The sequence below is a fragment of the Triturus cristatus genome, chromosome 5_2 (assembly GCF_964204655.1).
Source record: "Triturus cristatus chromosome 5_2, aTriCri1.1, whole genome shotgun sequence".
Taxonomy (NCBI): Eukaryota; Metazoa; Chordata; class Amphibia; order Caudata; family Salamandridae; genus Triturus; species Triturus cristatus.
The window spans coordinates 411,769,173-411,796,395 of NC_140588.1; the positions used below are offsets into that span (position 1 = coordinate 411,769,173).

The following is a 27,223-nucleotide window of genomic DNA, read 5'->3' on the forward strand; positions in this document are numbered from 1 at the left end:
TGGGATGACATTGCGGCAGCTACTTAGACGCCGCCCTTGCTCGCCGACGTCAGTTCTCTTTTTCCTCGCCAGCAGGCGCAGATCCGGAGAGAGCGGTACCCCCAGTCAATTTTTTGGGACTTTTGTCTCTGTTCTTTTGAGTCTTTGACTCCTGGTGCATAGGGATGCCCGGTTTCAAGTCTTGCGAGGCTTGTCCCCACACGATGTCAGTGACGGACCCGCACCGAGAGTCTCTCTACTGCCTGGGGCGCGACCACAACCCCGAGTCGTGTCCCGCCTGCCGGGCCATGGCTCCGAAAACTTTGCGGGAGCAGTCCTGGAAGTTGCTTGAGGCCCGGAAGTTGGCTCCGCGCCATTCAAGGTTCCGGTCCCATGGGAGGTCGAGGGACCGGTCGCGGAGCCACCATCACCATCGGTTGACGAAGTCTTCGCACTCTGGGTCAGGTAAGGCGAAGCACAAGAAGTCGAAGAAGCGACGTCGCTCATCGACTTCCCCTAGCCTGCCGCGCGACACGGCTGAGGGTGCGGGTGGTGCCACCCCCGTGGCTCCGGCGGAGCCTACGCAGTTGCCGATGGCCTACCCGCCCTTTACGGGTCCGTCGGCGACTCCGGCCCAGCTGCAGGAATTTCTGTCAGCCATGGCCTGCCTCTTTGGCCCGTTGGACCCCGCTGGCATGCTTATGGGCCCCACGGGTCCGATTGGGGGTCCCCGCCCTTCTTCGTCCCCGGTCCCGACGTCGTCGACGGCTTCGGCCTCTGCACCGAGAGACCCCCATGGATCCATGCATGGTCCCAGCCAATGTCTGTTGGCCTTGTACGACCTCCACCGATCTCGACGTCCACGGCGGCGCCGCCCAACATGGAGACGGTGCCGGACCGTTGTCGATCGACGCCGATGGGGAATTTCTATCCCTTTCTCCATCCTCCCCCTTCTTTGCCTCCTGCCCAGCAGGTTACGGAGGACGGGGAGGACTAGGAGGGGTCTGAAGAACCTCTCGGCGCCCAGTGCGAGTTAGACCCAGACTGTGAAGAGTAATTGGAGGACGCAGGTGGACTGGATTTTTCTCCAGAACCTAGCACACAGTCTCCTCCTACCGTGGCTACGGAGGAGGGTGGTACTTATTCATTGGTGTTGTGTAGGGCAGCCAAGGCTCTCCACCTCGAGCTCCCTACAGTGGCTGTCAGGACAGACCTCCTGACAAAAGTGCTTCGGCCGGCGTCTTCCTCTGCGGAGTCGCTGCTGCCCTTCAATGATGCACTTTCAGATGTTCTTTTGGGCACCTGGTCCAGGCCCAACTCAGGGGCTCCTGTGGATAGGAACATGGCCCGACACCATCGCCCGGCCCGGGTGATCCCATTTTCCTCTCCCAACACCCTACCCCTGAGAGCTTGGTTGTCCAAGCCTCTGCATCCCCCAGCGCATTCCCTTCCACACCTCCAAACAGGGAGTCCAAGAAACTGGAGCAGTTTGGGAAGAAGATTTTCTCTTCTGCCAGTTCAGGGTTGCGGCCTATGAACACCGCATGCCTCTTGGGCTGTTATTCCCACTCTGTGTGGGATACAGTGGCGCAAGTGCTGCCTCAGTGTCCGGAGGAGGCCCAGACAGGGCTTTCCCAAGCTATTGCTGAGGGGAGAAACGCAGCCAATTTCACGATACGTTGTGGCCTTGACACCGTCGACTCACTGGGCAGAGCGATTTCCACGGCAGTGGCGCTACGTCGCTACACCTGGCTGAGGACAACTGGCTTTTCTGGGGATGTCCAAAATACTCTGATGGGCATGCCTTTTGATGGCACTCGCCTTTTTGGCGACAAGGCAGACAGTGCGTTGGAGTGTTTTAAGGACTCACGAGCTACAGCCAAGTCCTTGGGCCTTTCGGCCACACGCACTCCTTCGGCTTCTGATTTTCGCTCCTTTTGTGGCCAAGGAAGGGGCGCCCAAACACGTTTGTTTCAAAGCCACAGACCTGCGCAGCAACAGTATCAGCGCAGCCGCGGACTTGGGACCCGCCAAGGTGGGTCACAGGGCCAGCAGGTGCGTCAGTCCACCACCTCCCCTGCCACCACTGCCTCCAAACCTTCCTAGTTCGGTGTTTCAGGCCCACCAAACGCCAGTGGCAGGATTCGCCATCACCTCCCCCACTGGCGCACCATCGCTTCAGAGAAGTGGGTTTTACAGATAGTCCGAAGGGCCTACTCCCTCCCCTTCGAGTCTACTCCTCTAGCCATGCCACCTCAGTATCACCGCATGTCGGGCGATCACTTGGCACTTCTCCAGCAGGAAGTTGTGGCCCTCTTGGCCAAGGGCACCATCGAGCGCATTCCGACGCCAGATGTAGGTCGTGGTTGTTACTCCCACTACTTCTTGGTTCCAAAGAAGGACAAGGGCCTGCGTCCTATCTTAGACCTTCGGCACATCAATCGCTTCCTCCAGAAGGAGAAGTTCAAGATGCTTACACTTGTTCAGGTCTTGTCTGCCTTAGACCTGCAAGACTGGATGGTAGCGTTGGACTTGCAGTACGCTTATTTTCATATCCCCGTCCTGCTGGCCCACCGGCTTTACCTGCGGTTCACAGTAGGCCACGAGCACTTACAGTTCACCGTGCTCCCTTTTGGCCTTACAAGCGCCCCCCGGGTGTTCACGAAAGTTATGGTGGTGGTTGCAGCTCAGCTGCGCAGATCAGGGGTTTCAGTCTTCCCCTATCTCGACGATTGGCTGTTGAAGGCCGGCTCACCCCAGGCAGTCGTCTCCCACCTCCAGACTACGGCCGACCTCCTGCATTTGCTGGGGTTCTTCATCAATGTGCCGAAGTCGCGCCTGATTCCTTCTCAGAAGCTCCTCTTTATCGGAGCAGTTCTGGACACGGCGCAGTTTAGGGTTTATCCTCCCGAGCAGTGAGTCCGGGACATTTGGGCTATGATTCAGATCTTTCGGCCCTTGTCCTGGGTTTCGGTCAGGATGACCTTGAGGCTGCTGGGCCTCATGGCCTCCTGCATCCTGCTGACAAATCATGCCAGATGGCATATGCGGGCTCTGCAGTGGGACCTGAAGTTCCAGTGGGAGCAGCATCAGGGCAACCTGTCTGAGTATGTCCAGATCTCGGAGGGCACTGCACATAAGTTGCAGTGGTGGCTCACAAACCAGCATTGGGTCAGCGGCAGATCACTCTCCCTTCCCCAACTGGAGCACACAGTGGTGACGGATGCGTCCCTCGTGGGATGGGAGGGCCACATCGGAGAGGCGGAGATCAGAGGCCTCTGGTCTCCGGCAGAGTCCAGGCTCCATATCAACCTTCTGGAACGCAGGCAGATCCTACTTGCACTGAAAGCATTCCTTCCCTCTGTCAAGGGGAGAGTAGTGCAAGTGTTCACAGACAACACCACCGCCATGTGGTACTGCAACAAGCAAGGCGGGGTGGGGTCGTGGACCCTATGTCAGGAGGCTCTGCGTCTCTGGACATGGCTGGAACGTCAATGCATTTCCTTGGTGGTTCAACACTTGGGTAAGGAATCTTTCACTAACGTGTCTCTTTCAGATGCACAAGTTACTTACCTTCGGTAACGATTTATCTGTTAGAGACATTAGTTAGTGATAGATTCCTTACCGCCCCACCCATCCTCCCTGTTCTGGGAACTGATTTCTAGGGTTAAGGTCATCCCTTTCAGGGCCCTAGTTCCAATGCACCAGTGGTCAGTATCTTGCATGGCTCTGCGTTCCTGGCGAGAAAAGTCGTGTACAGAACTGACTTTAGCGCACGAGGGCGGCGACTAAGTAGCTGCCGCGACTTCATCCCGGTGATCATGACGCCAACGACTGACGCAGAGCCGCACGACGCCACCTTCCGACGTGCAGGGGTACTGCTGACAAACTTTCCGGATCCAGTCTGACGCCTGGGGATATTCTAAGGTAAGGAATCTATCACTAACTAATGTCTCTTACAGATATATCATTACCGAAGGTAAGTAACTTGTGCACTAATAAATGTAAAATATTAAAATATAATAGTGTAAAATAAATATTTTTATATATATATATATTCATAGTAATACCTTTAAAATATAAAGTCAAATATTTTAATTTTTACACTACTGGGCTGATTACAATGCGGCATGGGAGGCCTTCTCAGTTTATTTTTTGACCGCTGCATTACGATTCTGGCGGTCGGAAATTAAACCGGCCTGACATTACAGCTGGCTTCTGAAGGGCTCAAGGAGCCCATAGGCCAGTCGGAGGCCGGCCCGTAGTCCTAAAGGGTGGCCTTTCCGCCCTTGGGATTATGATGCTTGGTCTCAGGCAGGCTTTCCATATCTGGCTTTCCGACATGAAAAGCCTGTCGGAGAGCGAATATGGGGGGCCCCTAGCAGAGCCCCCTTGCCCCTGCAGCCTCTGGTTGGGGGCCGAGGGGCACCTATGGTGCCCCCTGTTAGTCCCTACACTTGGTGGCAGGCACCTTAAGGTGCCTACCATGGGGTGCAGGGATTAACACCACCTCCCATTTCCCTATGGGAGCATGTACTATGACCGGTTTATGGCCTTAATACATGCTCCCATTCGGAAATGTCGGAATGCGACCAAACAGTGTTCAATCGCATCCTAGTCAGGAGGTCGGGACCGCCGACCGGAGGTCGGTTGGTCCCAGTTCCGAGACGTTGTTGGGAGGATGTAAGTCCTTCCGGGCATCGTTGTTGGCCCATACATGTATACATGTCTATATAGATATAAACACGTTTGTGTATGTAAATAAGAATATATTCATATATAGTATTAAATATTAGTGGAATATATTTAATTTACATTATTTTAAAATATTTACTATTTACTCCTGTAAACTCTATTTATATTTTTTAAAAATTGATATTTCTATTCCGATATTTTTGTACTTACCCTTATAAGTATAGGATCACGATATTTTGGAAAATATTTTGACACAATATTTTTGTCAATGATATTGTTTAGCACGATATTGTGTCAGTGATCCATTAAAACCCTTCAAGCTTATAAAACTTTACTATCTGCACCAGCCATTTGTATGATGTCATATTCTATTTGAGGTCAAAGTTGAAGACTCACTTAGTTAAAGAACGCTACATCATGATGCAGAAACAGTACTCAAACCAGCCACTGCTCTTCTCATATGCTAGCCATACCTTTGATTTTGACACTGTACAACATTCTGCTGCATTTTAGCTAGGTTCAGGCTACGTAGTTGCCTCACACATACATACATACATACAAAAGAAGACTGACCTTGGCATGAGCATGATATTATGTGTTTAGGGTGGGTAGGAAGAGCTCTGTGCCTTATGCCTCAATGTCTATTGGAACACATCTACTGCCTGCTTTGGACATATTTCTTTGCTCACTGCCACTGTTCTATCTACAGTCTAGAGGTCCTGGTGATGTCCTCCATTCAGGCTTGCCATGAATGTTGACCAAACAATTAAAGAAAAAACATGAATCACAAGCAAACTCACTCCTTTGAAGATTTGATGGTGTACGATGCACCTTCTTGTGTGCAAGCTTTAAAGGAGGCATTGACTGATAAATTTATCAGATGATGACTGTTAAACTGGTGTTGATTATCGAAGCCTGGTCAGTGAGTCCTGATCAATTGGACATATAAGCACATAAACATAACAATAGCAGACCAGATTTGTAGAACAATAATGAGACTTAAGAAGAGTGACCAATTGACTCTAAAAGCAATTGCTGATTGCAAACATTCTGAAAGGGAATTGGGGAGCGATTAAATAAAGCGGGTGCATTGAATATTAAATATGTTGGTGAAAAATAAGTAATAACTTCTGAATAGGAGCATGCATGAATGTTTGCCCATATAGAACTGAATGCCAGTTGGCTTAAAAATACTGAGAACAGATCCGACTAGAACTAGCAGAATTTAAGGTCAAGAATCAAGTCCGCTTCAACTTACTCTGTGAGGTTTTACTTTTAGTGGTCATATGCTTCCTAATACTCACTGCAAGTGATATCAAATAGTGACATTGATCATTCCTATTTAATCCGTTATTTTAAACTCAGAGGTGTTTCCAGCAAGTATGTTGTGGTTTGAGTGAGTAAAAATACAAATCTTGGCATTGCCTACCAGGAACAAAATATAGACCTATTTTACATTTACTGCATATGCTGATGATATTTTATTATGTTTCGGAACCCACCACCTCCATTCCAGCTTTCTTTAAGTTACTTAAGACTATTCCAGAGTTTCTGGATATAAATTAGATACTGATAAGTCAGAAATCATGCCACTGAATGAATATTGTTTTAAAGAAACGTTTGGAGATTCTGGATTTACATGAAATTCCAAGGGAAACCAATGTTTAGGGATTCACTATTCCAATTCTGTAACAAATACAATTAATCTCAATTCAGTTGCTGTTCAGAACAAAATATCTACCTTGCCTGAGCAATGGTCACCCTTATTTCTCTCTTAGTGGGGCCGATTGGACACTGTTACGTTGATAATGCTCCCAATCATCAATTTTTATCTTTCAATCCTCCCAGTCAAACCCCTTCAGCCGTTTTTTTTTAAAAACCATTAACCGTTTTCTCTTCACATTTTTATGGGATAGAAAAGGGCATGTACATCACTCTCAGAATTAAAGAAACCTAAGGATTCGGTGACGTGAACTTTTCTTACTTTTCCAAATTTTATTCTGCTTTGAAACAAATTTGCCCTCTGCTATCAGATGGCAATGCTCCCTTCATGGTTTAGTGTTGTTTAGAAGAATCGGCAGTCTATTCGTATCTCACCAACCCAAATATGTCTCCTCTTCTGCTCTCCTTAATTCCGTTGTTTTAATCAAACCTTTTATTGCCAAATCCTTTTCACCATTGCAGCATTTTTAGACTCTGGCATAAACATATTAAGCTATCCCATAGATCAATTATCTGGGGTAAACATATTGCTGGGGGAATCCTCTATGTGTATCAATTACTATCCTCAAATTACTTCTTTTTTATTGAACTTCAAACTAAATATAATATATCTTCCAATTATCAGTCTAAATTTGAGTTGCTAAAGCAAACTATTTCTCAACATATCTATACTTCATTCTTCTAATACTCTTAGCCCTAGTACTTCGCCCAATGTTCTTAGTTTCTCCAACATCTAAACTGCCTTTTACATTTATAAACCCCTGTATAATCTCCTTACATCATGCTCTAAAACCAACATAGAGACACAACAAATCACAAAGGTTCAGCACTACACAACATAGTTATATGGTAATGTTCAAAACAGTGAGCACATGAAGAGAAATCCAAAGTCCACACGTTCGTCTTTTTTTTTTGGTGCAAAAAGCTGGTCTTTATTGCGTTTTCGTTAAAATCTCATGGGATCATAGCCGACGCGTTTCGTCTCTAACAGAGACTTCTTCAGGGCTCATTCATGTAATAATGACATTTCCAAAAATTGCAGCACAATCATGTGGATCTCCGTTTCCAGTAAAGAGATTCTTCAATGTCATTTATGTCCATTTCAGCGGCATGGTAACCAACAGCATATTTCAACAGCAATGTCACGGCAGCGAAACATAGAGACACAATAGGAAGAAGATTTAAACTGTGTGTTTTCATATCAGACCCGGAACGCTATTTGGTCTAAAATCCATAATACATTCTTCTCAGCTAGCCCCACTCAAACAATGTAGTACTTCGATAAAAGGTTATTTTTGACCTCTGCTTCTCTCCATAAATACACTAATGCAAATGATAATCATTAGGCATGTGGCTCTGAAAATGATGATTTTGTGCATATATTGTTCTATTGTCCACAAGTTCACACTTTTGGGTTACACGTTTGGGATAAAATTTCACAAATATGTCTTATCTCCTTTCAATTTGATTTATTGTACCTTTTTCTTAGGTAGTTCTTCATCGATCTGGAAAAATAATTTTATGTTGGAAAATTTGCTCATTTGCTTCGTGCTATTGCCATACAAATAATTGCATCTAGCTAGAAGGATGCCACAACTGTCTTTTTCTAGATGGTGTAATATACTTTAACACAATCATTGACTTGACAGAGCAAGCGCTATGTAAACTCAGAATTTAATTAAGAAAAATTTACTTTGGCTACCATTCACTAAGTTTACCTTGTCTTCAAGTTTCATCCTCTGATGCACATATCATATTCCAGCCTCCACAATTTTTAAAGTATATGGTTCATCTAGCTCTTATTTTTAAGGCAATGTTTATATTATTGCAAAGATTGCTGACATTTCATGAAACTTCGCTCTTTTTCTTCTACCAGGGCTCTATGTATATATAAATCGTATCTTTTCTATCCTTGGTATTTCTTCTGTCTTTTTCCTTCCTTTTTGCATTAATTTTCTTCTCTCAGTTTTTTCTCATTTGAAAAACAAATTACGTTCATTCAAACGCTATGTTTGAATGATGACTTTAATTGCATGCCTCTGTATTTTTCTTAAGAGCATTGTAATAGATTTACTTATAAGTTAGGTAATTACTATAACAGTGTTACAATTAGTGTGATTATTATTGGTAATGTTTCTTCTTTTCTGGTAATTGTATTTTTTCTAAGGAGCATTTATCATACACAAAAATACTGACCTATTTCTAGTTGTAAAAGAGCTTTCAAAAGACCCCGTTTCTTAGTGACCTTAGTTTGAAGGAAGATATTGTTAGTATAGTTTTTATTCTAAAAAGCGAAAGATGTTTTAGTCAATCGAAGTCCATAAAATACACATTTTAGATGAGCTGGGAACTGGAAGTTTTGATCTGAGGGCCAGATCCTTGAACTGAAGCAAACTGAGTTTTCATCCAATTAGTAAGCTATTTCTTGGAACTTTTTTCAAAATATGGACCTTTGCAAAGGGGTGGGGGGACTTTGACATTTATTTGGGTGGTATGCGCTTTAAAGGGTTTATGTATGGGTCAGAGCTTAAGTGAGGCTACTAGTCTAACATTGATGTTGTTAAGGATCGAAGAGTCCACAGTTTAGAGAAGCCTTTAATCATTCTAAGAAGTTTAAGGTAGTGATCTTTATCTATGTGCAACTTGCAGATATTACAACACTGCTTTATGTATTAGAAGCTTCTTTTGAAGAGATTTTGCTGTCTATGATTTTCCCTAGTTGGATTAAAATCCTAATACACATTGTATAGCTGCATATATATTTATTTTTATTTATTATACGTCTTTAGTTGTAGGGGACATTCTGGGCCTGAATCCCGAAAATATGTAAATCTCTGCATGTTCAGACTAAACTGGATAGTGGGAAGTAGAAATGTATTAAACCTACATTTCTACTTCCCACTATCCAGTTTAGTCAGTCGTATTTTTTAATGCAAGCCATTGATTACTTTTCTAGTAAGATTGATGCAGTGATTGATGATGGATGCCGAAAAGGCTTTTGATTTAGTAGACCGGAGTGCTTTATTTTTTATTTTGCGGAGGTTTGGTTTTCCACAACAATTTGTACAAATGTTAACAAAAATGTATGGTGGGGCGGAAGCCACAATCTTGATTAACGGCTTAGTAAACGGTAAGGTTACTATCAATTGCGGCACTCATCAGGGTTGTCCCCTCTCCTATTTTCATTGTTTATTGAACCCCTAGCTAAGAAGATTCGGAAGAGTTTAATGATCTTGCCTCCCATTGATGGTATGGCAAAAATGAAACTTTATGCAGATGATATCATTCTATTTCTGAAAGCAGGGGCAGTTAATGTACCGAATGTGTTGGATGAAATTCAAAACTTTACGCAAGTCGGAGGATACAAAGTTAATCATGCAAAAAACGAAATGTTATCATTTAATATGACTCCTTTGGATTTTCCACCTGCCATCCATCTAAAACCACCGCATCCAATCAGGTATTTGGGGATACATGTCTCTAACGATTTTGGGAAAATTGTTTTTTTTTAATTATACTAGATTGCTCACGAAATTGAAAAAGTTATTTGATAACTGGCCTCTGCTTCAACTATCCTTAGTGGGAAGGATCTCTATGGTTAAAAAGACGGTGCTTCCATTGTTTTTTTTTCTTCTATTTATTAATCTTCCCATGAAAATCCTGAATCATTATTTTAAGGAGCTGGATCAATTAATAAGGAAGTTTGTCTGGAATAATAAACATCTTAGGGTTAAGTTCTCTATATTGCAATTAGATGTAACTTCAGGAGGACTAGCACTCCCACATTTTTCAACCTATTATCAGGCTTCTTTGCTTAATTTATTTTCCCAATTGGGTAAGGAAAATTCTGTTTTCGATATTTTTTTTTAAATACATATGTTGAATGAAAGTGCCATTGGACTCCCCGTGTTCCTATGTTTGGCGAAACTCCCCAAAAAAACAAGATATAAGGTTATTCTCACACTGTCTGAAAGAATGCAGTTATTTTTTAAATCACAAGATGTCCCTGTATTTCACGCTTATACCCCTATACAGGATGGGATAGTAGGAGGTCTTTAAACTCTCCAGAGGGCTTTTTCAGGATTGGCAAGAACTGGGCTATCTCAAGCTTGGGGATTTTTATAACCATGATACATTAATCAACTGGGAAACGATTTGTGTGCAGAACACTATGCCAAACACCGCTCTCGCTATGAGCTTTGTACAAATAATCAATTTCCTTAAAATAATTACTCCATGTTGGGTGAGACGGTACGGCCAATTGTTAAGCAGATAGTAAATAAAATGGTAGTGGTTGGCAGTTGGTATCAGCTACTGCATCAAAAAGCCAACTCTGAAGAGATTCTGACGAAAAAGCTCCAAAAAATTAATTCAGCGACAGGCTGTAAATTCAATACCAGAGCGTGGAAACAGCTTAGTGATCTGGCGAATAAAGCACTCCGGGGTGCCAATTTTAAAAGAATGCATTTTTTATCCAGATGGCTATTATATTTTACACCCCTGAAATTTTCTAAAATGTTTTAAACCTGCCCTAATCAATGTTTTCGCTGTAACAAAGAGGGTGAAGGGGGTTGGTCACATATATTTTACGAATGTAATGATTTACAGTATTTCTGGAAGAGTGTTTTTGTGGAAATTTCTTCGATTCTAACCTTGGCAATCAGTTTGTCAGCTATGCTGGTGTTATTTGGTTCTTCAGGAGAAGTGAAATGTTTTACTAAATATCAGCAATATTTTATATTAATTGATATCGCAGTTGTTGGGTCACTTGTTTTGCAAAACTGGAGAACCAGTCTACAACCTAGCATTGAACATTGCTTTAATAAAATGACCAAGACATGTAGACTAGAAGAGGCCTATGCCAAACGTATAGGAGCTGTTGTAAGACTTAGGGGTTTATGGCGACCTTTTTTCTCTTTCGGGTTTATAGATGAAACCTGATGATGATGAATTAATTATAAATAGGTTATATAAGCACAAGGCACTTTGAAGAAATTAGGGTATTTGTATATTTGTTCAAAACAAAATGATTTGCACATGGCACTTTGCACTTTATTTATTAATCCTGTTTAATGTAATTTATTTAAAAGATGTCAGGATTTATTAGATAAAAATTGTGGGAGTCTGATTCGTTATTAGTTACCATTGAGGAATGGTAATATGGGATGTTTTTTATAAGTGTTGATTATGCTCGATTCATTTATTGGTCTTGCTACTGATATGTAAACTATCTATTACTTTATCTATTTTTCCTGGTCTAATAAAAATATTTAAAAAAAATAAAAAACAGGCAAGTAGAAATGTATGACTTATTAAACAGCCCTGAGGTGCTCACAATGGAAGTGTAAGCTTTTCACACATTTCTTACATATGCAGAGTTTGTGTGCCGTGGAAAATCTGCCTGGGGGAAAATATCACTAAAACGTTGTTTTCTTTTTTTCTTCAAATGGAAAACATTCTTTAAAGTCTCCGCATCACCCATATGTCGTACAAAATGAATGTGTTCCATGCACTTTTCCCACTTCCTAGTTCACTTAAACGCTTGACTATCTTAATTGAACGTGTAGAGGAAACTGTGGCAACAGGAAAGTGGATATTTACCTCAATTTCATCGACCACGCCTCTGAAAACACTCTGGTTGTCGTTCAAGAGTGCAGAAAAATCAGCAAACTTGGTAGAACTTATGTGTTCGTAACTGGCATCGCGGCACATAGTCTATTTCTTTAAGGATAGAACTCGATTTTGTGTGCAGAATGTGTATGTCTTAAATTCAGAAACCGTTTGAATTCAGGCCATGTGTATATGGGTCAATAATTATAGGGGCTGTTTCACAAAACAAGGTGAAGAATGGCATGATTTACTAATGGCACTTCAGTGGTGCAATTCACACCACAAAACATTGACTTACTAGTAAACCACACTGCAGTATATGGCACCATTTCAGCTCATAGGGATGGGGAGCAGTTCCACCGTGGGAATGCCTTGCAAAAAAGATGAGCAGCCGCAAACCTTTGAGTTTGTAGGTATCCACAAATGTTTCAAGGCCCATTCCAATCCTAAAAACTGAGATATTTACACCTGACTATATCAGAAGCAAATCTGTATCCACAGTGGGAATGTAGAAGAACCACCCACAAAAGTGGTGGGGTACACAGCTAGGGGCTTCTCCACAGGAAAGTAATGTTTTCCTTGTGAATATAAAAATATTGGCAAGGGCAGAATAACTTTTGCTGAACATTTTCACATACAGAATGTACATTGACAAGTGTAAATACTTACCCCTGTGACTACTCCTGGAATCTTTGAAGTAGATTTGAACTTTTGGGGAAATTTACCAACCATTATTGTGACCCTAAGGTGGAAGAAATGTGTTTTACTGTCATCTGATGGATATAAAAATATTGAAATATAATAACCATACATTTGTAATTGTCTCAATTAGAAATCACTTAACAAAAAAGATTGAAACCAGTCCAGAGGCACTTGTCGGGTGTGGGTCAGGGGCAGAGGTGCAGGATATTTGACACATGTGGCAGGTTCGTGGAAGGAGGACCAGGGCTAGGAGCACATCTGGAATACAGAGATGGGATCAGAGACCGCTCACAGTGCATTTCACCCGACACCATGACTTGAGGTTCACGGGTGGGCGGCGCAGGACCTGGAAGCGCCCACATTGGTGTGGGTCACTAGTCGAAGAAGGCTTGCACTGACCAGTGAAGAGTGCAGGGTGACATTTTAGAAGGTGGCGATACATCGCTGCACTGTTAGAATGTGGGGGGGGGGGGAGCAGCAAAGTACAAAGGAAAACCAGATACCAAGGATGTCCTGTGTTAAAAAAATAAATGAAAATAACTAGGCCACTGACATTTCTGGAAAGGTATGTGAGCCTACTGGGTTTCAATCGGTTGAAAATTGGGATATTTGACACACATCCAGAAACACAGTACCGAAGCTCGCATTTATTAAATTACTACTTTTCAGAGCCTGATATGTTAGGGTGCTGATTAAACAGATAAGTCAAAGGAACACAATTCATTATAGAAAGCAGTACTAATATCATTAGCTCTAATTAGATGTTAGCACAAGGAGCCCACGCCGAGGGATTAGATGCCGTCAGCAGCTGCACTCTACCCGGAGATCAGATTACTGATGAGTTTAAGATAGAGAGGCACAAGTGGGGTTTTTATTTAGGGGTCTGGTTTGGTTGCTATAATGGAAATCAAGCAGTGAGTTAGGAATCTGAAATATCTATTTGGATACTATTTTGATCACTAAAATGTACATTTGGAGTCAGAGCATTCCACACAAGTTGTTAGCTTTAAAAAAAAAAAACTCAGCATTTTTTTTTTTTTTTTACAATAGTTGCGATTCCTTGTTTGAAAGAATACTGGGAAGGAGTCGATGGGGTTTGTATCCTTTACACCTAATCGCTTTTTACAACTGGGAGCTTCCATACCCGCATCATTTGACTCCATGGATATTCAGGATCCATTACTTTAATATAGGCCACCCACAATATTCTCTTTCTGCTTGCATTGTTGTTTTTGTGCTTCTAGAGAAATTCTCCCCCATCCTCTTTTGCAGCAGTATGCCATCAAGCTGCATGAATTTAGAATTCAAAACAGTCCATGTTTTTATATAGAATCTTTTTCAGCAACATTTAAAAGCGCTACTGTGCTATTGGTGGATGGCATTAAAGAACCTCAAAACTTGAATAGTGGTGCCTCAGAGGTGTTCTCACTGAATCAATTTTTGTATCTAACTCTACACTATTGGTCAAGATGCACAGGTTCATTGGGGGAGGACTATCTAGGGAAGCTGTGGGGGGGAAACGTAGATGGCTCCTTTGTTTACAATTCTAGTGGTGTGGAAGAATCCATATAAAGCGCAAGGGAAACATTTTAACGAAGAAATTGGTCAGAACTCTAATTAGATTGTGAACTATCAGAAAATTGAGACTTAATAAACATCCACGTGAAAATTCAGTTTAAATTGCAGCTGCCCCTTGAACAGACTGCCGCCTCCATTGGGAGGAAGGTGATGAAAAGAGCACAGGGCCACATCTACAACCATTTCATTTTGCGATTCTATAATTGCTATTTTTGTTTTGCGACTCGCAATTAGAGACTCTCAAAATGAAATGTACTAATGTGTTGCAGACACATTAGCATTTTCCAATTGGGCCGCAATGGACCTGCCTCATCAATAATCATGAGGCAGGTTGCAATGTGCGACCCATTGCGATTGGGCTGTAACACAGGGATGGTGGCCTACTGGGGACAGCAGACCACCACGTCTGTTTGCTTTTGAATAAAGCAACTTTTTTTGTTTGAAATACAGCCAGTTTTCCTTGAAAGAAAACGGGATGCATTTCAAAAAGAAAAATTAAACGTTTGATTCATTTTTAAAGAGTAGGCAGTGGTCCGTGGTACCACTGTCTGCTCCTAAAAATGTGTTCACTGCCAGTTACAAAGGAGAAGAGGGTCTCCTGGGGACCCCTTCCCATTTGCGGCTGCCGTACAACCTACTTGAAGTAGGCGATAAACTGATCAATTTGTGACTGCATTCCGGTCGCAGAACAATTGTACATGCCCTTGCAACTCGCTATTAGGAAGGGATGCCCTTGGCTCACCCCTTCCTAATAGTGACTAGCAAACCATATTTTACGAGTCGATAATAGATTTTTGACTGGCAAAATAGAGTTGGGACATTGCACAGACCGTTTTAGCAGTCACAAACAGTCCGATTCTCCGTTTGCGACAGCTAAAAACGGTCTTACATGTGCCCCATAGTGCCTGTTTGCAACAGCAAGGCACACAAATAGATTTTCTCCATTCAAAAGGGTGTAAAGAATTCATTTAGGCCAGAGTGGCAGTGGTAGAAGAATATGTTGAGCAGAGGGAGGAGGGAGTAAGATGTGCCCAACGATGTGCTTACTTTGGCAATGTATTCAGAGGTATCCGATAGTTAGCATAGTTCTAAAAAACAATATAGCAACTTACGTACCTAACTTTTTCTGAACAAATTTGGAATAAGAGAATATTCTGTCTTGCCCACATGTGCAAAGATTTCTGGATTTAAAGCTGCTTGACCAGAGAATGGTTTATTTATTTTAATGTTTTATAGAGCGCAAACTTTTTTTTTTGTAAATATTTTTATTGAAATTTAAACATAAAACAGTACACATTGGCATCAGCTTCAATAGAGTAATTGTCCAGTGCGAGTAGAAGGAGACATTCATGACATTTTGAAAATGAGTGAGCGCCATCTGGCTTCGCAATACAGTTTTTATCACATTGCGTCGACCAAGTACATATCGTCTAATCGTGATCACTTAAGTCTGAGTCTGAGGTGTCGAGCGCAAACTTGACCCGTGAGGGCATCCGAGCGCTTTACACGGTTTACAGAGGTAAACAAAACGAAAAACAGAAAAGTCTCAAGTACAAAAATATACAAAGGTTGGGGCGGGGTAGGGTTGCTAGGAGCATAGGGACAAAAAGGGGACACAAATGTGTGGTTACAGTTAGAATCGGTAAAAACAGAAGCCCCACATTTTCTCGGCGGGGTGAGTTGGTGATCTGACGAAGAAGCAATAGTCTTCGATTCGACAGGCACATTGTGGTGGTTGAGAGCAGGCCTTAGACCAGGAATTTACCCATGAGGAAGGTTTTGGCCTCCTTCTTGAAACGTGCTAGAGAAGGGATTTTTCTGATGGGTGGGAAAGAGTTCCAGATTCTTGGTGCTGCCCCGGAGAATGCCCTATTGTAGGTTCTTTTTTATCTGAAAATGGGCAGGTTGGAGCAGGAGATTTCTAGCGGACCGGGAGTTCCTGCTTCCTCCAGATATCACAAGTTTCTGTGCCAGGTAAACAGGGGAGTTTGCGTATAGGGCCTTGTGTGTAATGCATGCCTTTTTCAGCTGTATTCTGGCCTCTATAGGGAGCCAGTTTAGTGATTTCATGTGTGGAGAGATGTGGTCGAATTTCCTAGTGCTGGTGAGTAGTGTGGCCGCCGCGTTGAAGCAGGCTTTTAGAGGTGCCAAGGAGATCTTGGGTAATCCCGTGAGGGTGGAGCATCCATATTCCAGTCTAGAGATGACTAGTGCTTGGACTGCCATTTTTATGTCAGGAGCATCGATGAAGGGTTTCAGCTTCCAAAGTTAGCTCAGGTGGAATGTGGCTGATTTAGCCATTGAGTTAATGTGGTCTCGCATGTTCAGGTTGCAGTCGAGGAATATGCCCAATGATTTGGCAGAGTCCACAATGGTCGGCGGGCAGTTTGATCCACATCTGAATCTCCGGGATGATTTTAGAGGGGGAGATCAGGAGGAATACAGTTTTCTTTGCGTTGAGTTTTAGTTGGTTAGCGGCTAGCCATTCGACAGTTAGTTTCAGGGTCTCATTCAGGGCGAGGATCTCCTCGAATGATGCAATATTGATGCAATATTGATGTATATTTGGTTAAGTGGAGTTAAGAGGCAAAGCTAGCTGCCACTGCCTCAACAGAGTTGGGTCATTATTTTTCTTTATAGAGGTTAATAAATCTGTACTGGCCACTCAAGCAGAGGATCTCAGCCCAACAGTATTAGACTACCATACATATCTCGTTATCCGCTCAGCTGCACTTTCCACTGGGCCCCTAAACACAATATGCACCACAAGGTTAGGTGCATCTTATGTCTACTGTTTTGTGCCGATAACACATTTTGCAGAATGAAAGAATGCACACCTTGTAGCCACAACGGTCTATTTTTATTATCCTTTAAGATTTTCCAGTCATGTTTTTGAACTGGACACCTTTGGCAGTGGTGTGACCATTCCAACTAGTGCCCTTCTCTTGCTCATTACATTTATTCTCTCCCAAGTTGCTGAACGACTCAATTTTCCACTCTTGCCTAGGTGCAGTGCTTACTGTGTGCCAGTGGTTGTGGGTGGTGGTGTGGGCTTGGGGAACCCCGCAAAAATTAAGGTTCCACTATATGAAATTTGATTGTGCCCATTCTACTCTGTCACCCGGAGATGGAAAGACCGAAGAATTACATTAACAGCAAGGTATTGTGAATGAATGAATAGAGCCCAGTGAGCTAGCGGAAGATCCTTGAAGACAGTTACATCATTGTGGCTATGCTAGAAAGATTTCATTGAGAAAAGGAAGAACAAAGAATGCTTCTGATTTACTGTGGGCTGCACAAAATAATGAAGAGTGAAATATTCAGGGGGAAACTTCCATTTTAAAAAACATGGCTACAAGGCAATAGCTATATCTGAGCCTATACATGGAAAGTCGAGGGTAGAACCACATTCTGCATCTTGTTGATGTTGCACAAAAATATAATGCAGATGGCGCTGGTACTCTTTTGTTAGGAACAGGAACTTCTTTATCATCAGACTTTGACCCAAAGCAAGAGACAGATGAGGAGAAAAGGGAAGAAGAATTAGTAAGTCAAAGATAGGTAAAAAGTGACAAAGCGAGAAAGACTGGGTGAGGAAGGACTTCTTAGATTGATATAAGGAGACAGGAAGCATAGAGTGGTGCAAGAAAGAGGCATGAGGTGTAATCTAGACAAGTTAGCTTTGATATTTGGCATATTACTGTCCATGCAGCGTTCATCAGCCACATGGCTAAAAGCAAGTTGCTGACCTTGTAAAGATGTATAGAGAAGTTATCCTTGGGCCCCATACACTCTGCTACACAATCTCCTTTAGGAAAGAAATCTGGTCAATATTGTTGCCATAAATATTTGAGGAGGGTGACTCTTTAAAATAAGGATGAAACCATCACAGATTACAATTTTGCTCCCTGGCACAAAATAAATGTAATTTAAAAGAGGCTTTTAGAGAACTCTTGGCATTTTAAATGAACACAAGTGAGCAATTCTGTGGAAGATGGTCATTCCCCAGGTGACATAATATTAATTAAAGGCTTGTGATCAGTTCATGACAGAAATGTACGCTGTAACCGGTTGATATCCCATACACATGCCAGAACTTTCTTCTCTAATACAGCATGCTTGCTTTCTGTACAGCATTATGTCCAAGAGCCAAATGACACATTCCATTTAAGTTTTGACTTTTGAGAAATGTTTGCGCTGGGGCATTGACAGTGGCTTCTTTAACAGAATTCAAACTAGGCTTTTGCTGATGATCATTTGACAAGAAAAGTTGATTTTTAGGAAACAATTCTCTTAGTGGTTCAATTAATTCTGCAATGTTTTCTACAAACTTACTATATTATTCACACAAAAAGCATAATAGTTTTCCCTTCAAGTCAGGAGCAGGGGTATCCTTAACAGCCTCAACAGGGTTCCGTTTAGATATAATGCCCCATTTGGCAGTGGAGTGTGTCACACAGTAGGCCTCCTTTTTGAACATTGTATATTTTCCGTCATGGAGTGTTAAGCCTCTCCCAAACAAACACAACCCTTGGAGAATCTCAAAACGAGTATCTTTATTTACTGTGAACACTAAGATGTTATCGAAGACCTTCACAGAAAAGTCCAAGTCTTTGAAAGAATGGAACTTGCCCCTCTAGAAAATGGATGACAATCCAAAAGGCATTCCCTTTAAACAAAATAACATAAAGAGTGGTGAGATGTTTGCACTCTTGTGCAAGTTGTACTTTATGATGAGCAAAATTATTATTTAGAGTCCTAAGGCCCACACAGACACACTTTTCTGTGTGAGACCAATTGGGGAAACCCTTTCAGCTGCTATTTAGCAATCATATCCCGCAACACGTCCTGCAACTCATTTCTTACCATTCTAGGAACTCTTCTCAATTTGGTTTTTGTGGGAATGGCCTCAGACTTGAAAATAATGTTATGCTGAAATCCTTGCAGTTTTCACAAACCATTGGAAAATGCTTTGAGGAAGTATTTTACAATCATTTGACGAAGATCAGCTTTTTCAAATCAAAAGAACCTGTTCTGGTGATCATGGGGTTCAAATATTGCCTAATGTACACTGTTCTCTCCATCTTAGCACATATACTCGCTTGAAAATTTCATGTACTCTTCTCCATGCAGTTCCTCATACACGCTAATGTCAAATGATTCCTTGAAGTTAATACATTTGCATTTAAATGAAACAGCAGACATATTAGTTTTTTGTAATTTCTTCACAATGTCACCCAATACGTTATCAAACATTTTTTCTTAATTCTGGCTTAAGACCACCATTAGTCTGCCATTACCCCCAAAGTTCTGTCATAGGTATGAATGACACGAATAGAGGGACCCGAGTCCTCATCGTCCCTAGCATTGTTTTCACTCCAAACACCTAAAGTCATGTATTTTAATTTGGAACATTCACTCTTTAAATCTATACTCTGACTATTTTGGGTTACTCTTCCTCTGTGAACTTCTTTATGAACTCTGCGAATTTGCTCTTTTCTCCCACAACTCTTACAATCCTTTCCAATAGCAATGCAACCTTTGAATGAGGCAGCGTAATAACAGCCAGAACAATAACACCATCTGTTATCTTCACCATTTCCTTTCTTATCAGTCAATACAATTAGAAACCTCACCTCCCACCACACAAATTACAGGATGTCTCTTATTTATCCTCATTTTGTTCCTTTACTCAATGCACTGACTGACCAATAGGAATGGGAGGATGTCCCTTATACTGCTTTATACTAGTGAAACGTCTATGGTGGAGCACATTGTGTATTCAATTTAGAAAGTATAAAGGAAAAACTTTATATAATTCTTTTTTTTTAACAAACTTTATTGAGCCATTAGTCAGAGGACATTACATTATACCAGATATTCATGGCAGTTTCCATTTTGGTGTAGCATTGACCGATCATTCTTCGTGAGTGACTGTACATACTTCAATCTTTGTATCCATCATTTACACAGCATAATAATTACAATGCAATAAGTGCCACATGTGGATTCATCTATATTAATTAGTAATGTCTACTGAAAAACTGTATATAATAACCATGAAATTAGTAATAATTTTTAAGACTATCCCAGTTTTTAAACAATACAATGTTAACATCATGAAGATTTATCAATATAACTACAATACCAGTTAAACCAAACTTAGATGTGTGTAAACTAACAACATATTTAAGAAATATACCATAGTGTTCTTCATACATACATGGACATCTCAGAGATATGATGTGCCAAAATGTATGCTTGTAACGATGGCATCTGTAAAAACATCTAGTTACTGTAAAACTCATCGCAACAGTTACACCAAATAAACCCCTGGAACCTTGTAAGATTCCATTTTAATAAAGCACTGTGACATAAATGTGTTTAATGCATCGTTTGTGTGTGTTTTTGTAGCCCTTGTATGATGTCATGTGTTTTTCTTCTAAATGAGCATGTACAGTCCGATGCGCACAATGGTTACTGTCACCCTGCGGGGAGGAGATACATGTTTAATGTAAAATCCGTATTAATACCATAGTGGTTCCTTAAAACGATTAAACAGCCTCCTTGCTTTCTGCATAGATCGATCAGCTGGACCTGATTCCGGAGTGTGGCATCCTTTCTGAGCTCAGAGAGGGCAACCCTGAGCTGGAGGATGACGAGGAGGATCTTGTGTTTGCACTGATGGACTATTCTCAACATTCCACCGCGGAGGGCACGGACCGTGGGCCACAGCTCCAGACCGCCGAGCTCCTGCAGCACCAGAGACAGGTGAGGAGAGGGCGTGCTGCAGAGTACAAGGGGTGGATGCGACAGAGGGCTTTGTAGGCTTTTAATAGAAAAATAGCAGTTTGAAAGTCATTAGGAGATGTAAAGTGCTTAGCCAGACACTTTGATTTTAGTTTCCATCTGGGTGTTTCCTCCAGGGCAATGTTAGAAATATGTGAACATGTTATAATTAGAAAACTGCATCTTCTCAAGTTATATGCCGCACATGAGACCCAGCAAGTCCTGGAATTCACCGGGTTAAGCCATCGAAGAAAGCTTGTTTTCACACACTCTATTTATAGCATGTTAGCACCTCTTTCTCGCTTAACACATTTCTTGTTATGGGCTTAGTACAACTTCCAATGTGTTTTATTTCACCAGAACTGCGACGTGATTGAGGAAGTGCAGATGCTTTGCTGGATAGATCTCTAAGGCACACCTTTTAGTGGTTTAAATCGTTAATAAAAAAGTACAACCAGTATCCTCTGTATTTTTTCATCAGCTCTCAGCGGTATCCAATGGGCTACAAGCTCATTAATACATATAATCTCCTCACAATTAAGACTAGAGAGCTGTGGGAAACCATCAAGAGGTCAGAGACAGTGAGAGGACATCTTATTGGAACATGAAGTGCCATGTGGGCGTCCCCAAGCAAGAAGTGCAGACAGATACCACAGTGTCTCTAGAGGAGTGAGGGCTCCCCAACTCAGAGATGTGGGCTCAGACATCCCCCTGTCTCCTCTTACAGGATGGGCTTGTTTGCTTCTGCACGTGTGTGCAGGGGTTCACTGTCCCTTGACCACCATCCTTAGTGGATGTGTCTCCATTTTTTGTGAGTACGGTCCCACTAACCGGCCTGAGAGAACTCCAGTCAAACATCATTGACCCTCTGTGAAGAACTGCCCCAGAGTGGCAGGCCTGGATCATGCACGCCCCTGAACACACCAGCTCAACCATGCAAAATGAGGGTATGTTATGGCATGATATTAAAGAATTGCACTGGTTGCTGGCTGGTTTGTGTTATACCCGATCTGAATGTTTCCCCACCCTGAAGAATATACTCCTTAATTTTAAAAAATACAATCAAAGTGCAATCAAAGATTAGATTGCCAAGGAGGCCTTTGAATATCATAATGTAGTGTATTTTAAAATACGAATGTGTTCTGTGTTGATGAGCTGTTTATTATGTCAGATTTATTTGGACCCCAACTTCTTTGTAAAGCTAATATGTACTAGTCATGAAGGAAATGTAGTATGTATGGGGTGAATGGTTTGCAGTATTTAAAGGGGAAATCATCTGTTTTAATGCAATTTGCATACAAATAAACTCGCATGGTATGCATGACGTTCATATCACCCCTTCTCCACTGGTGTTGCACCTGTCTCATACCTCACTCGTATTGTGCGCCACTGCAAAACACCAGCATGCGGCTGCATTCAGGACACACTCCAAGCCCTCACATTCCATTCTGCAGCTGTGCTCTTTCCCCACCCTTTCCTCACTTCTCCCTGGACTCTGTCATCCCTTCAGCTCAGAAAGAGTTTAACAAGAGAGCAGGCATAACTGTTGATGGCTGCCAGAGAGGTTACATCAGGGGCTGAGCCCAGCTGTGAATTGCATCATGGTTGCAGCTGACTCAGTTACCAAACCCTACTGTTCCACAAAGAAGGATTCTGAAGGGAAAAAACATATCAGTTAAAATGTGAAGATATGCTGATTGCCTTTAAAAAAAAATTTTTTAAAAATTTAAATCTCTCATTTCCGCTATCTCAAATATAATAAAGAAATATTAGCAAGGCCTAGGTGTAAGCATTCATTGAGCTCTAATTCCAGTAACATTTCTTTTTACTTTAAAAAGGCATGCCTCATCTAAGTATGACATCACTCTGAAGCACTGCCTTCAATTAGGGACGCACAGTCTATAGAACCCTCTCCTGATGTACAAAACAGGAGATCCGAGGAGGAGCCTCAATGTCATTAGAGATTGAGTACTGGGACCAGTTTGTCTACTTGGTAGTCCTCAGGGGACCAAGCCTTTTTCCTGTCTGCACTTAGAATGACCACAAAGTGGGATGTTCTTTAGAGCCCAAAACACACTCAATCAGTCCTGGTTGTTCGTAGGATGAGCCGAAAGAGTGATGTAAACTGAAATGGCCTCTTTGCTGCAAAATGTTCTTGAAGGAGCCATCCACAGGGAAGAGCTCCTTCTACCAAATCCCGAATTCAAGTAAAATGAATTATGGTGTGTCCACTTGATGAATACTTTTTGGGGGTTTGAGCCCTACAATTCACTGGATGGGCCTTTTAAACATCACATCAAATGAAAAGTCTCAATTAAATGCTTTTCTCCCCGTATCAAGAGATGGTAAGAAGAACAAATTGAAACAAAATGCCCAGACAAGAAAAGGGAAGCCGGGATATGGCTAGGGCACCCCTCCACCCACCATATCAATACAAAACACACCTTAATAAGGTGTGTCTCCTCGGACACCATTTTGTCCACCATCCACACAGTGGTATTGGAGGTACAGTAGATGCTGGAAACGAGATCTAACTCCTTATGATATTGAGTGGAATTTGTTCTGGGTGAGGATTTGACTCACTCTAGCTCCAATTTACAAAAAACTAAATTCTTTAGCAACTTTTTCTTGATTGCGATGTGTGTTGAATTGACAGGATATCCAGACACAGATGATATAGTACAAGGTGTGTGTATATGGGCAGCGCGCTGATCCATGGACAGTTTTGTAAACCTCGCCATCTGGCTTAGTAATCTACCAATTTCTATGAATTATGTCTCCATACTATCAGTTGTCCATCTTATCTTAGAGTTACCACCCCAGCCTAATTGTTATATAGCTGTTCTTACACCGTCTTCCCCAGTAAACCAGTTATTTGCCCTGGCTTGCTATTTTGTAAGCTTTCCATACTACCTGAGGATCTCATGGAGGATGGGTAAATGCATAGATGGGCACTAAACCAGATCATCACCTAAACCCAAACATAAATAGTTATGCAGCAAAGACGACTAGTTGTGTCTTCTTACAGTGAATACATCTTTTTTTAATCGTGCTCTATGCCACATGCAAACAAGGATTGTTTTTTCTAGTGATAGAATACACAGCAATTCATAAACTACCAAAATAAATTGGGTAAGGTATAAAACAGGCAAAATTCAGTAAGGGAATATTTCAAAGAAATTAAAACAATCCAAATCAGTACACAGTTAAAATAATGTAAAAGAGGCTTGAATAAGTCACGACTACAATAAACATAATGGAACAAGAGGCTCTGGTGGTGTGGGATGGGACCGAGGCAGTGCCAAAAAGGCAAACATAATCCCAATATAGAGCTGCCACGTTCACATGATGTAAGTAAGATATTAACTATTCCCTACTCCTAGAGTAACTCCTTTGCAATGCGCTCTAGCTTGTAATGCATTCTTTGCAATACCGTTCTATAGACACTTGATAGTTTTGCAACATAATATTCAGTACTGGTCTCTGTGTGTCAGTGGCCTCGTGCTTATGGGTGAGCATCTGTGCCTTTTCTACACTAGAGGGCTCTATTACGAGTCTGCCGGTCCACAGACCGCCAGACTCGTGGGGGGGCACGTTGGTGTTGTTCCAACTGCCCTATTACAATTAGGGTGATCAGACCACCATTGCCTTGCTGCAGCTGCCGGGAACTGTCGTTCCCTGGCGGTGTCGCAGCGCCAGGAGGCCGCAATATGCTTGGTGGTACTCCCGCAGTCTGTCCTCCTTGCCACAGTTTTGAAAACTATGGTGGAGAGAAAACAAAAAAGGCACTACAGGGTCGTCTTGTGGCTCTGTGCGCTGGGGCATATATAGGGGAGCACCTCATGTGCCCGCATGTGTGCATACACCACAGTTCCTGCACAGCATGGACTTTACTGTTTTTGGCGTTCCCATAGCAGTGCCCATTTTTAGGGCACCGCCATGGGAACGTAAAAAAAAAGCCTCCCAGAAACGAGAAATACTCGTAATCTGGCCGATAGCCCAACAACAGGTTTGGCAGTGCGATGGCGGGGGTGGACTCTGTCCCGCACAGCCAAACCTGTAATCAGGCCCTTGATGTTAAAGTTGCTGAGTTCAGATCCTAAACTCTAAATATAAAATGTATTTTTGATTGGCTTGCTTAGCTAAAGGAAAAAAGTACAGGGTCACTTGATAAATGCTGATTTGGGCACAACATAAACTGTTGCCAGTTTCTGCGACTGCAGGTCATGTTCTCCCTGTATTTTAATTTCTACATTTTGTCCGAGTGCTAATTCCTAATGGCATCCATCTTTTCTCCTGACAACCGCACAAGCAATAGTCTCTATCCGTCTATGTCAAGTTACCAGCTCCAATTCATCTGGCTCAAGTTAACTGCTCCAGACGCTGAGAGTCTTGAATGGCAGAGGGAAGGCACAGTCATTCTAAAAAGATGCAACATGGGGCAGAGTGGTACATCCCAGTTTGATTCACCTGCCTTTGTTTAAATATAGAACTTGGAAGAGAGGAAGGCTTGAGGTGGGGTCAAATGTAGGTACTCAGAAGTTAATGCAGTAATTAAACCACATCTGCCAAAGGAGGTAGGAAACACCTTGAGGCAAGTTAAGGATCTAACTAACAAAGGTTTTCCCCCAAAGCCAAGTTATTATATGTGGACCTCTCACATAACTTACCTGCGTGCCACACGGTTGATACATTACTGGAAAGACTTGCTTCACAATTAAATGCATTAGACACACTTGATTTACAAAGCGCATTTGCAGTCTTCCTTTTGCTTTCATATATCCCACTGTGGTGTCTCAAAATTGGGTAATAGTCTTCCAAAAGATGAGTAAAAATAACTTGTTAAATTGTGTTTGTTGCTTGTGTGTCTGCAGCACGAATCAAGGCTTGGACTATAGGTGACCTCTTTCAATCAAAGAAAGGTTTACACTGCTTTTTAGCCTTCTGAGTTTGATGAACCCAGTACCATAAATGTATGTAATATTAGCATCTATTCCCTCCATCACACAGGAGCTCTCCCAAAGGGGCATTGGGACGACTGTGACTGTTTCGAGCTCTTGATGAATTAAGGGCAACTTTGGGGTTGGGGAGAGTAACAGAATCACTCAGCCCTTGAACCCCCCAGGGCAAGACTAACTATTTCCTTGGTGACATATTTTCTAGAAATGGATACATCGATGGGGATATCTGAGAAAGGAACGGAATCTAGAGAAATTAGATTGAAGTCCTTGTAGGGTATTGGCCATGAAGAGGGAAGAACCCAACTTATGTACCGTTATCTGATGTGACTGTTTATATTGTTTAAGTCACTATTGTACTCTTTCTTGCTGGAGCGCCATATATAAATGCATATATAAATGCATACTGTTGATGCGATGTAAGGCTTGGAATGCTGGAAAATATCTGCTAAACAGACTGTATAAAAATATTAGAATCTATAAATAAAGCACTAAGAGGCAAATGAGTGTGATGTATGAATTAAATAAATGCCCCACTTTTTTAAAGAGTTTTTCTTGGCCCACTAAAATACGCTACTCTCTACCCAGTCTTGAAACAAACATCAACAAACCAGTCGATCCTTGCAAACGCCTGGCCAATTTCGAACCACTCTAATCCCAGCAATCTCATGAAAAGGTACTTACGGGATATCTTGGTAAATGTAAACAAAAGAACCACCTTTCCATGATGAGTCTATGTTCAAGACCAATTACAGTACATAATCTACCGCAGCCAACACTAGAGAAGTTCTTCCCCTTCTGCTTGGATAAAGACAGAAAACTGACTGCAGCTTACACTACTTCGACAGGGATCAATTCAGTACTTTGTAAATACCTCCGCCTCCCTATATGTGTCATACAGTGTACCCCATGGATCACCTCTCTTTCTTGCTCTTCAGTAAGTGTGCTCCCGGCTGTGCAACTCCTTGAGTAATACCAGGTGAATTTTCATGTTTACAGTGACAACACCCAAATCCACGTCAAACTAGAGAACAGCACAATATGCTTGGTTTATGTCTTCGATTGGATACACGGGAGTTTCCTCTTTATAAAACCAGAAACCGAAATTGTGTTGATAGGAGGGACTAATCTGGATTTTTTGCCCCTGCCTTACCCTCTGGCCTTCAAACTCTCCCTTCTAAACTAAAAGA

General features: G+C 42.2%; 1 protein-coding gene across 5 annotated transcripts in view; it reads left to right on the plus strand.

Annotated features, from left to right (window-relative positions):
* The window catches only part of MTCL1 (microtubule crosslinking factor 1), a 490,856-nt gene that overhangs the window by 370,172 nt on the left and 93,461 nt on the right, over positions 1–27,223 (plus strand). For all 5 annotated transcript variants that reach the window (XM_085607320.1, XM_085607319.1, XM_085607318.1 and 2 more), the window contains one exon: positions 20,869–21,057. In XM_085607320.1, coding sequence (XP_085463446.1) covers positions 20,869–21,057 — 189 coding nt within the window. The remainder of the gene's footprint in view (positions 1–20,868; positions 21,058–27,223) is intronic.